Below are 11,576 nucleotides of genomic sequence, written 5' to 3'. Positions count from 1 at the left end.
GAATTGCTCCCCTTGGGCTTGTAGATCAGAAACCAGCTTAAATCATACATGTCCTTTTGTGTTTGTGGCGAGCATGAATGGAGTACTAGTGCTACTTTAAACCTGAATCTATTTAAAGTTTAACTATATTTGAATGAATTTTATAGAAACCTGAGGAAACACAAGGAAATGCTGAGAATCCACGCTACGTTTCTCTTTGCCACCAAGGATTTATTTGTTTTGAAAGCCCCCCCGCCCATAAAACTTCCAAGTACTGTGAGAAAACCTCGTAGTTTATTTGGGAAAAGAAGCTTGCCACTGAATAACACTTTGTTACATTAGTTCAGGATTTAATAACATATAAAAAGCAACAGTGTGAGGCATCTAGTCCACTCCTGGAATAAAGCAGAATGGGGTGGAGAGTGGACGTTTATACGAAAACAATCCAAAATGTTCATTATAATTCAAGCAATGGTCAAGACGGCCCTCTCCCTCTTCCTCCTCTTTTTCTTCTTCTCCTCCAGGCGACCTGTAGCGTCGGCAAAGAACATGACGTCCTCTTTGCTCTCGATCTCCCGCTGGAGGAACTGCAGGGCTGCACTGTTAAAACCCATCACATCCTGAAAGAAGGAAAGTGGAGAGAGAATAGAAGCAACAATCGGTTAAACGCCAAAAAGCTTTGCTCGGTCCCGCTCCCTTCCACTCAGATGTCACTTACTCTGATTTCCCGCACTTTTGAGAGTGTATTGGTCCGTAGTTCATCGATGACAGACAGCAGCATCTGGTTACTGGAGATCTGACCAAAATGGATCCTAGAAATAAACAAAACACTTTTATTAGGTGCACCTTGCGAGTGTTATTCATGGTGTGCTATCCTGCTGGAAGCAGCCATCAGAAGATCATCACTTGCAGTTATAAAGTGATGTTAACGGTGAGCAACAATACTCAGGTAGGCTGTGCTTTTAAGTGTGCCATGAAAATATCCTCCATCCACTACCTGCAACCTGAACTGTTGAAAGAAGGACATATGGATCCACGTTTTCATGTCCGTTTCATCCATGTGTCACAGAAGAACCTGATCCTCATCTCATCGGGCGATGTTTTCCAATCTTTAATTATTCATTTTTGTTGAGCCCATTCAAATTTGTAGCCTCGGCTTCCTGTTCTTATAGCGCCTTTGAATAATCTGCATTTTCTCAACATTTTAGTTTCGTTAAAACGTTTGATCATTGAAATGAGCTTCATAACACCTAAAAAACCCACCATTCTTATGTTAATTCGTTTTTTAAATTTATGTTTTAAATCTTTTGTTGTTTAAAATTTTCATGCAGATCCCAGACTCCTGAGTCACCACTCAACTGCCCAAAGATTAAATCTGACTATAAAACAGACAACCATAATAAAGCACGTCTCACTTGAGAAGGAAAAACAGGCAGCGGCAGACCAGCTCCACCTCCAGGCCCTGCTGGATGTAACTGTTGAAGAGTTTCAGGAGCTCGGGGACATAAGGAAAAGGCAGCACCAGCAGAGAAACCTCCAGCTCACTGATGATCACAAAAAAACGTAAAAAAGAAAAAAATCTGAGTGTATTTAAATGCACAGGACAGTGTAGGCAGATGGTAATCAGCTTCACATCATTCGCTTGAATCTTACCTCGATCTGACCTTCTTTATCACATCTAAAACGTAGCGGGAGGGCTTAAAGAGGGGCAGAGACAGATTGAGTTTATAGCTTGAGCTGAAAACAAGGTTTATTTGTGATCTCAGTATGAAGACATTTATTGTTCATAACTCTGTTTCTCTTACCGAAACATTTCCAAAGGCCACGAGGATAGGGTTGGGTTGCGGTGGAGGAAGCTGCAAAAGAGGATGAACTGTTTAATGTGACCTGTGATGCTTTTTAAAAAACAAAAAACCTGATTTAAACTTCTCTGATGTGCCCTTTGATCTTCTCCTGCACATCTGGACCCAAGTCTGTGCTTCTGCCAGTATTTACATGACTCCCTGAAAGTCATTGTGGATCTGCCACAGGTGCCCGGTCACAACTATGTGACTCATCAATTTAAACTACACTCTGGTAAGCGCACAGAGCTAAATTTAGCAAGTAGGGTAGTTTCCATGGTGATTTTTCAAATGCCCTATTGTAAGTGGACAGAGCAGGACTTCCAGTGGAGCCTTCCAAAAACAGCATCACCACTCAGGGTGGTCCAGAAGTGCACAGGAAGATGACCTTGAAGGGAGGAACTTAAAAACTAAGGTAATGGTGTTTGACCTCTTCCTCACATCACTGCATTTGCAGCTGCTGGAAAAATGATTTCTGCTCAGAATCAGCTGAGCATTGATAAAACAAAAAAATGCCTTTTTACTGCACTACCCCACAGCAAAAGTAGAATAACTGAAATCATGACTCAACCTCTTTGCCTGCGCTCTCACAGGCATATCTGTGCTCTTCCATCTTCCTTGTTTCCCCTTTATAAAGCTCCAGAGCCTCCATGATTCGCTCAGCCTGCAAAAAAAATCGAAAAAAAAAAAATCGCACAAACAGGGAAAAGATCAACAAAGAAGGCTTCTGATTTTTGACCCTCATAAATATGAAGAATAATTCTTAGTAAAAGGCAACTGAAATATAGAAAATCATCAAGGATTTATTCAATTAATTAATTATTAAAGAAAATATGCTTGATAAAAACTGAATGTGTACCAATCAAGTAAATTTCATTTGACCAAAGTCCGTTAAATTGAACACTTTACAATCCTACTTATGGAATACAATTACACAGAAAATTTACATGTAATCAGATTACTTAAAGTTTTCATTTTGGCCATAAATACTTTTTGAGTGCAGATAATAACTCAGCTAATTACTGAAGAGAACTCACAGCTTTGACTGTCTCCACAGTCTTCTTGCCAGCAGGTGCTGCCTCTCCTTGCGTTTCTCCCGGTACCTGAGAAGCAGAACGTATAAATGCATCACTCATCCAACATAACAGCAACTAAGTGTAGAAGCTGAAAACTAAGCACTCACCACAGGTGCATCTCCTTTAGCCAAGCTCTCCTCAAACTCTGCCTCTCGCTCCTATCGACACAAAAAGGAGGCGGTGTTTAGGTGTTTATGTCAACCACTGTAACATCATCTTTGTGGGCCCTGTCCTCCACCTCACCATCTCCCTTTCTTCCTCCAGGATGATGGGCTCCCTCGTCCTCTCCCAGAGACGCAGGGACTTGTCGTGAGATGACGACACGAGGTGGTCTCCGTTTGGGCTGATGGCCAGACACCAAACCTCCCGATGGTGGCCCTGTGATTCAAAGAGGACGTTCAGTGTTACAACGTAGCGTAGTGGCAACGTTCAAAATGTAAAATGATGAAGCTGAGCAGTAAGAAATGTGGGGCAGCTACAAAAACAAAATCAAATAGGAAAGACCAAGTATCAACAGCTACTGGGTGGAGTGCTATAAAAATTAGATTATGAATTAATTCCTGATTTAAGATAAAACCCCTTTGAACCCTACGGCATAACACTCGTTGTCTGGTTATGGCGTAGGGTTATAACCCGTTTCCGGTTACATCGTAGGTTACAAATTAGATTTCCAGCTGAAGTCTATATAAATTTATTTATTTATTTTAATTTATTTATTTATTTTTTGGATGGGTTAATTCATTTTTCTGTAACATTATTGGGAGGGAGTGGGGGGTATTCATGCCATCTATGTTTTTGTATGCTATAAAACAGAAAAAAGAAAAGATTATCATTTCTGTGTACCTATGTGTTCTATGACAGTCTGGTATTTGAAAAGTAAAAAATAAATAAATAAGAAGTGTGAACTTAATCTAAGTAGAAAATTGATCACCCAGAATTGATCTGTGTGTTTCTGTGAGGAATAAATCCAATGCCATTCTCTGCGTAGCTCATGAATGAGGTGTAGTTTGGATTAGTTACCCTAGTTACACAGGCACACCTACTTCCAACTCCTACATCAGTTTACAGAATCATCTTCCCAATCAATCCATCTTCCCCAAATTGTATTTCTATCATTCATACAAACCCTCGTTACTCAGCTGCACGACTGAGACATTGTTTTGCTGTCTCCTATTTCACCACCAGATGTCACTGAAACAAAGCTTTGAATGAATTAACCTATTTTTAAAACAGCTGATGACATGGTTAAACACTGCTTCATTTGCGCATCACAAACGTATTGATGTGGCATCCTGGAGGATCTGATAGGGTCCAGGTATCACCTCATGCTACCGGCAGTGACACTGACAACCAGCCAAATGCAAAACTAGTGAAAAGAAACAGTCAGAAAAGATGAAAAGGGAAAGATGTGAGCGGCCTCCACCTGCCAAACCATTCCTGTTTTGGGGATTGTCTCATTGTTACCCCTCTAGTGCATCTTCTGTCAATTTCATTAACACCAAAGGAGCTGAAACTAATTAACAATTAAATTAACCGACCAGATTAATATCGTAGAAGTTTAACTGACTTCACTCTGAATAAAAAAATGTTCTTTTCATTTTTCGAGCGGTGGGCGTGGGGAAAGCTGTTACCTCAAGTGTCTGGATGTTCTCAAACTTGTCTGCGTCCCACTGTTTGATCTTCTTGTCCTTCCCTGCTGTGAAGAACAAATGAGTCTTGGGAACAAACTGAAGGAACATGACACTGCAAAGAGAAAACAGAGGAAAGAAATTATGAGACAAAGCAGACTTAGATCAATTTCAAACAAGGAGACAGGAAAGAATATTACACAACAACACATTTCAAAGGAAATTAGAAAAAAAGTGAAAGAAAAATCACATTTAATCAAAAATTAATTAACAAACGAAAAGAAATCATCAAGCACAGAAACTGAGATGGTCCATGAGAAACCAGAGGAGCGTGCAGATGAAAGAGCAGCTGGTGTGAAGTCACGGGTCAGTGTGAGTTAACAGGACACAGATCAGAGTCTCTAACCACAGAGATGAAGTCACGGTTGGAAGCTAAACTGCCCCGTAGATGACTTCATCACTGAGTAAAAATCTCTTTTATTTCCAGTTGAACCTCTGACTGTTTGGTTTGGGTCTGTGCTGGCCAGTACCTGTCGTCATGAGCAAACATGGAGCGGTGACAGTCGCCAAAATCCAAACCCCAGATCTTCACGTTTCTGTCGGCGGAGCCAGTGGCAATAATTGTGCTATCCTGGTTAAGAGACACACAAGGTCAGAGTCAGGAAGACTCTGGGCTGAAGTGAGTCTTGCAGCTAATAATTTTAATATCTCAACAGTACTCACGTGTGAGATGTCCAGACAAAGTACAGGCAGCTTATGTCCATACAGAGACAAGAAGAACTGGAGCAGCAAAAGGAAGAATGTGTAGATATGATGTAAACAGTGACATGAAGCCAGTGTGCGGTAAATATAAATTTAAGTCGAATCTTGTATGTCGAGCCTACCTTAAGTGTGTCTGTGTAGAAGATCTTGACTGTGCAGTCTAACAAAGAGACAGCCAGCAGTCTGTGGTCAGGAGAAAACTTCACACAGAGAACGTCTTCCTCCAACTGCAGAGTGCGTTTGTGCTTCACTGTCAGCCGTCTGAGTCACAAACACACACACACAACAACTCTGCAGGTAAGTCGTGATGCAATAACACAGTTTTCAACATCACTGCTTTCACCATATATAGCAATGTTTCATATTGCACCTACTGCAAATAACAGGAATAGTAAATTAGGCAGTTAGGGCCAGATATTACTGGACACATTCTTATTGTTTTACATGCACACCGTCCAAAAGAGCATCTCCAGCATTTCCAGGTTATAGCAGGAGTCTTGAGTTGAAGAAAACTATTGCATTAACTGTGTGTCAGCTATGTTGACACACAATAATGACACACAATACTTTGGGCTCTTCCCTTACTTTCCAAGGGCTCAACGCAGCAGATGGATCTGCGTACTCTAATTGGGACTGATTTAGACAGGACGCCTTTTCTGACACAGTCTCAGGGACCTCCTGAGTCTGCAAAACTACACATTCACTCATCCATCTCCTCTTCAGCATCCAAATGTGGACCTTTCCCCCCCTTTTAAAGGCTGAAAATATTAATTTAATGTACATGAACACAAATCAGAACTGATAAGAGTGGACATGACGAGAAGTCGTGTTCAGAGACAAGAAAAAAATGTAAAACTTGTGTCCAGTAACATTAAGCAGTAGCATGAAGGCTGTGGCTACAAACTGCTGTGAGATTATGTTAAAGAGAAGACTTCATGGAAAAAACCAACAACAAAAAAAAAAAACGCACACACAGCAGATTCACTGCAAAGTCTATTTAAATATTAAGATCAACCAGATTGACAATATGGAGAGTTGATTGAAACAGAGGCCATGTAATGTATGGGAATGTCCCGATCAGGTCTGCTCAGACTTGGTCTATTTCTACAAAGATGACTGGAACCACAACCACAGGCAGTTGTGTTAATAGCGCTGACAAAGTATTTAGAGAGGATTTGTTTGGTGAGTTTTGGCCATCAGGCAGTCACTGTCTGCAAACGCTTAAAAAATATTAAAAATAAGCATTTTATTTATTATGTTAATTGATCCTATATATACACATGTAGCTCCTCAGTAGTTTCAAGCTTATGCTGAACCTGACCACTTTATTCCAGGTGTTAAGGGTCCTATGAGATCATTGAAAATCTACCACATCGATCCTGAACATTGAACAAAAGAAACTCACTTCTGGCTCGTCTCCTTGTCCTTTACCAGCTCAAACTCCCAGAACTTCACAGTCTTATCTGCACTTCCTGAGATAATCCCCCTCTAAAGGAAATAAAAAACAAATCAAATCAGTCTTCGGACTTCGATTTTTAAAAAAAAAAATCAGTTTATGGAAAGGATAAGTTGGGTGTGAAAAACACTCAGACACACAAGCTGAGTACAGTGAGGTTTACCTGATCTGGGGCCAGGCAAATTGACCACACAGCTCCATCATGGGCATCTACAGTTTCCAGAAGGCTTCCTGAACCCAGCTCAAAGATCTGCAGCTTCCCACTCTAATAAGAACAAAACACAATCTTGACTACAAGAAAGTCTACAACTTTGTAAGGAGCAATATTCTCTCTTCCAAATGGTTGCCATTAGATTACAGGATTCAGAAAGAAATACACTCTACACGCTCAAATCCACTAAATCACCGACACATCAATAACTTATAGAGAACAGTGGTTGAAACTGACTGTAAGCCTTGGACAGAGTGTCTGAATGACTCAGTGTGTCCACATACCTTCGTTCCCAGGATTATCTGTCGGTCTCCAGGCACAAAGAGGGAGCAGAGGGCGTATTCGCAGGCCATGGTGCGAATCACCTGCAGAGTGGATCTGTCACAGTGGGCAGGACAGTTAGAAGACAATGACCAATGAAGCAAGAGCTTTTTCACTGAATGCAGCAAAATGAATCTAATTATAAGACCCTTTCAGGACGTGCTGCATCTAAACTGGTGTTACCTGTTCCAAACTTTGACGGTGTCTCCGGAGGCGGAGAGGACAGCCAGGTTGTCTGAGCTGAAGGCCAGTGTGCGCACATCTGTGCGGTGTCCCCCGAGTGTGAGGCGAGCCGTTTTATCGGCTACGGGGGTCTTGTGTGAGGTCTTCAGGCTGTAGGTCTCAACTGTGTTATTCTGGAGCAGCAGAGCCACCTTCAGCTCACCACCTGCACATGACAGGCAGTCCACCCACCTGAGAGGGGACAGAGGACATGGATGGTGTGTACATGTGAACAGACCCCTGATTCCGAAGAGCGTGGCTAGCGAAGATCCCTGACTTGTGACACAAGTACCTGGGAGGGATGCATCAGGTCAAATATGTGGTTCCATTTATTGTGGCGCCCCCTTGTGTAAATAAGAGAGGAGCCAGACACAACCTTTCTAATTCTGGAAAGTGCCATCCTACATAATTCAGGTACTTCAGATATATTTAGATCAACAACTTGTACACAATTTGAGCTATTTACATATAAGGACAAAATTATGTTGATGTTTGAAAAAGCTATGTTAAATACTCTTTGCCCTGTTTAACTTAAAAACTTGCTGTTTTCATAGGGGGGTTAATAATTGTGTCCTGATCTGTACTTACTTGAATAAGAAGTCTAAATGTTTTTTTTTCCACTTTGCAAAATTTATATTTTATATTTATTTCTATTTGTAAATCTTGTGCAGCACCACTATTGTCAGGTGGTAAGAACTTGTGCTTTTAAATGACATGAATCTTCATTTTGTTATTTTTCTACATGAATTAGCCTTATTTCATCCTATGAAATTATTCAAGGAACTAAAGACTGTTAGTTGTCTGGAATTGTACTGCAATGTAAGGCCGATTAGAGCAGTTTATAATACTTCATTCCTGCATGCTCCGCTTTTACTTCAATGTCCAGCAGGTGGTGGCAATGCACACAACAACCATGATCAGAGGAAATTCATGATCTCCTACAGGTAACTGTGGCTTAATGTTTAGAAATAGGGTCACTGGATCAACACAGATAAAGAGACAAACAGCGGCAGCAAAGTGAATTCAAAATGTTTGAAAAGTTAGATTTGAAACAAGAAAATTCATTTTAACATTTATTCGGATGCTATCTGGACCTAAGTTTCAAAATCTTAGAGAGAGCATAATTCGCTGCACTGACCTGATCTTGGAAGATGCCTTGATGTTTGTTAGTCTGATGATCTCGTCCTTCAGCATCCTCTTCACCACGGGCTCCTCTGTCTCCTCACCTGAAGCTTCCTGAGCTCTGCAGAGAGCAGGGATAATAATCATCAGTTCAAAGGGAGATCAACAATAACAAAAAAGCTGAAACTAATCATTTAGGCAGCAGCACTAGCACTTGTCCTTCCACCTCCACTGACATCAGTGTGTTAGAAGTAGTCAAGATAGGTGGTGTCAGTACTGGAGTTATATTAGCGACATTCATATGAAGCTTTCTCAGAAGAGAGCAGAAATACACGCGTTTAATTGTCTTTGGTAAATTTGTCCACCTCAGTATCTGAATGTCTGGCTAATAAAACTAGCGCTGGTTGTGCGGTGGTAACAGTAACAGTCAATGTGCAAATATTCCAAAGAACAGAATACATGTGCGCTTACTTGGTGGCCTTCTTTTTGGCTTTCTTCAGCTTCTTTGTCATTTTTTTCTGCACTTCTTCCTCTGACAGCACAGTGAAGAGCTCCAGGACTGAGTCGTTGCCCTGAAAGACATAGACGGCAAAATGTGTGTCATCAATCGCTTTTGGCTAGAAAATTAGTTTACAAACACAAAGGCATTTAAACTAGTATGTGCAATGTTTAAATTACAGCTGATTGTCAGGCAAATGCTGACGGGCAGTGTGACTGTATAGGAGGAAATAACTCAGCAATCAGTCTGACCAACAAAACCAAACCATTGAAACTATTCTTAATCGCATTTAACCATCAGGTCATGTGATCAGAAAACAAATGAATATACAGACAATTACAGCAGGTTGTGAACTGACATACATTAGTGATGTCAGAATGATCTCTTTCACATTACATTAGCGACACTGACTAAAAGCCACAAGACGACCTTACTACTGATGAGTGCCTAAAAGCTACCAGTGAAAGAAGAAACACATACTACAGCATGACTACAGCAGGTCTCAGTGGGCTCAAACTGCACCGAGCAAGCATTACATTCAACCCACATATAAATACTGTGTATTCCAGACATCATGCAGAGTCACAAGGAGCTGTAAGATGCTTCAGTACTAACGTGGCAGGCGATGACTCTGGCGTGGCGGTCTGCTGTCAGTGAGACGACGCGATCTCTAGCTTCTCTCAGGATGGAGCCGGCCTTTTCACAAGATAGGATGCGCTGCCCAAAAAGAAAAAGAAAGAATAAATGTTAAAGAGAGAATTTGGTTTAATTTACAAAAATACTCTAGTTGAAGATGGTGTTGAATAATTGGAACTATTAACAACTGTGAAACATTAGAAAAAAAAGAATCAACAGCACAAAAATGTGGCAGTGCACTGACTTTATCCTTCTGAGACCTACACTGCTTAATAAAGAATGACGTTCCACTACAAAGTTGATGCATGCAGAGCATTTGAATCATTTTACCCTCACTGCAATGAATGCTACTTTACCTCTTCAAGGCTTTCATCCACGTCTTCTTTATTGTCTTCTTCATCATCATCAACCAACAGAGTTTTTCCCTTCTTCACCGTAGGCTCACCCTCAGCTTTTGCCTGCGCAGGACGCGACCAGACAGAGTTTTACGACCTTACAACAACTCCATTAAGATCGTTTTTAGAACCAAAACCTACAGTTAATAAGGATCTGATTAACTTCAATAACAAATTTAATGTAATTGAAAAAAAAAGTGCCCGTGTTGTGTAAAATTACAGGCAAAATAATACAAAAGGGAAATGAAAGACTACTAAAAGCAAAACATGACATCTTCATAGAAAGTAAAGCATCGCACATTAGGGGAGAGACTCCAGGATCTCAAGAAAAACTGCTTGCTTTCTCTCTGATTGTCTTTTTTCAGTAAAGGGCAGTTGGGGGAGGAAGAGAAAAAAGTGCTCAGCTGAGTCCTTTCTCACCTCCTCCAGGTAGTTGATGTCCCAGGCTCGAAGCTCACTGTCTGCAGAGCCCGTCAACAGCCTACTCTCCTGGCTCAGCAACACCATACCCCAAACCTAACATACACACACACATTTAAAACAAAACCATCGAGTCATCTTAATAATCTAGGAAAAACATTAAAATTCCAGTGGAAAGTCTCTTATAATCCCCATTTCCTTCCAGTGAAAGCAGCTAGTCACAAGAGCTCCACTATATGGACCAAAGTACTGCACAGTACACCTACAGGAACTGCTTGGCCATGGAAAATCCTGCCATCAAGCTCCCAGTTCACAGTTTTTGTCCTGAGGTTAATGCCAGAGCAGGTTTGGAACCACACTGTGCGCTGCAGCTTCAGTGTGGGTGATATTACCTCAAAATGCTATCACAAGATGTCAAGGAAATGTGCAATAATGATATTTCTGACACTAAAGAACAAAAAATACTCAATAAATGCTGTATCAATGAGTGCAGCTTGCAGCCAGCAGTGTTTATTAGTGCAAACAAAAGAAAAGGTATTAAACATGCTGTTCTTGTGATGAGTTACTGTCATTAGAGATAGACTACCCAATTCAAAATGTGAATCTACTGCCAGCAGCAGCCACATTATAGCCCAATAGCAGTGACACAGCATTACATGCAGTGACGCAGCATAAGTCCAATGTAAGCACAAAAGCAGGCCAGCTAGTGTTTTCTCTGGTACTATGTGGTCGACCTTTTTAACCAGTTACTTAAATTCCTCCTTTAGCACCAGGAGATTGCATCAGTAATTTCCATCCACTGTTTGTGCTTCTTGTTATATGGAGTGTAAGTAGCAAGTGCTCCAGTGTTGCTCAGGTGAGTCATTTGTTTAATGTTGGGTTGCACATCATCAGCTGTTAGCATCTCCTCCTTCATAGCCTGGTTGTACTTGATGGTGTGTTTTTGCCTCAAGTTTGTTGTTTCCATCGTCACCAGGAAGCGTTTTCTTGCACATTTTGTAAAGCATC

General features: G+C 41.0%; 1 protein-coding gene across 3 annotated transcripts in view; it reads right to left on the bottom strand.

Annotated features, from left to right (window-relative positions):
- Window positions 1-251: 251 nt before the first annotated feature.
- The window catches only part of wdr3 (WD repeat domain 3), a 15,541-nt gene continuing 4,216 nt past the window's right edge, over window positions 252-11,576 (bottom strand). For all 3 annotated transcript variants that reach the window (XM_026144591.1, XM_026144590.1, XM_026144592.1), the window contains exons 6-27: window positions 10,569-10,664; window positions 10,110-10,211; window positions 9,733-9,834; window positions 9,090-9,190; window positions 8,635-8,739; window positions 7,458-7,688; window positions 7,238-7,331; window positions 6,906-7,007; window positions 6,692-6,774; window positions 5,409-5,547; window positions 5,248-5,304; window positions 5,055-5,155; window positions 4,528-4,639; window positions 3,140-3,274; window positions 3,004-3,054; window positions 2,858-2,923; window positions 2,392-2,484; window positions 1,785-1,835; window positions 1,633-1,676; window positions 1,395-1,523; window positions 698-791; window positions 252-599 (exon numbers count right to left, since the gene is read on the bottom strand). In XM_026144591.1, the coding sequence (XP_026000376.1) occupies window positions 444-599; window positions 698-791; window positions 1,395-1,523; window positions 1,633-1,676; window positions 1,785-1,835; window positions 2,392-2,484; window positions 2,858-2,923; window positions 3,004-3,054; window positions 3,140-3,274; window positions 4,528-4,639; window positions 5,055-5,155; window positions 5,248-5,304; window positions 5,409-5,547; window positions 6,692-6,774; window positions 6,906-7,007; window positions 7,238-7,331; window positions 7,458-7,688; window positions 8,635-8,739; window positions 9,090-9,190; window positions 9,733-9,834; window positions 10,110-10,211; window positions 10,569-10,664 (2,244 nt within the window). In that variant the 3' untranslated portion in view covers window positions 252-443. The remainder of the gene's footprint in view (window positions 600-697; window positions 792-1,394; window positions 1,524-1,632; window positions 1,677-1,784; window positions 1,836-2,391; window positions 2,485-2,857; window positions 2,924-3,003; window positions 3,055-3,139; window positions 3,275-4,527; window positions 4,640-5,054; window positions 5,156-5,247; window positions 5,305-5,408; window positions 5,548-6,691; window positions 6,775-6,905; window positions 7,008-7,237; window positions 7,332-7,457; window positions 7,689-8,634; window positions 8,740-9,089; window positions 9,191-9,732; window positions 9,835-10,109; window positions 10,212-10,568; window positions 10,665-11,576) is intronic.

The sequence above is a fragment of the Astatotilapia calliptera genome, chromosome 16, assembly GCF_900246225.1.
Source record: "Astatotilapia calliptera chromosome 16, fAstCal1.2, whole genome shotgun sequence".
In the NCBI taxonomy this organism is placed as follows: domain Eukaryota; kingdom Metazoa; phylum Chordata; class Actinopteri; order Cichliformes; family Cichlidae; genus Astatotilapia; species Astatotilapia calliptera.
Note: the sequence above shows the minus strand (reverse complement) of the source record. Positions and strands in the feature narration are given on the sequence as shown.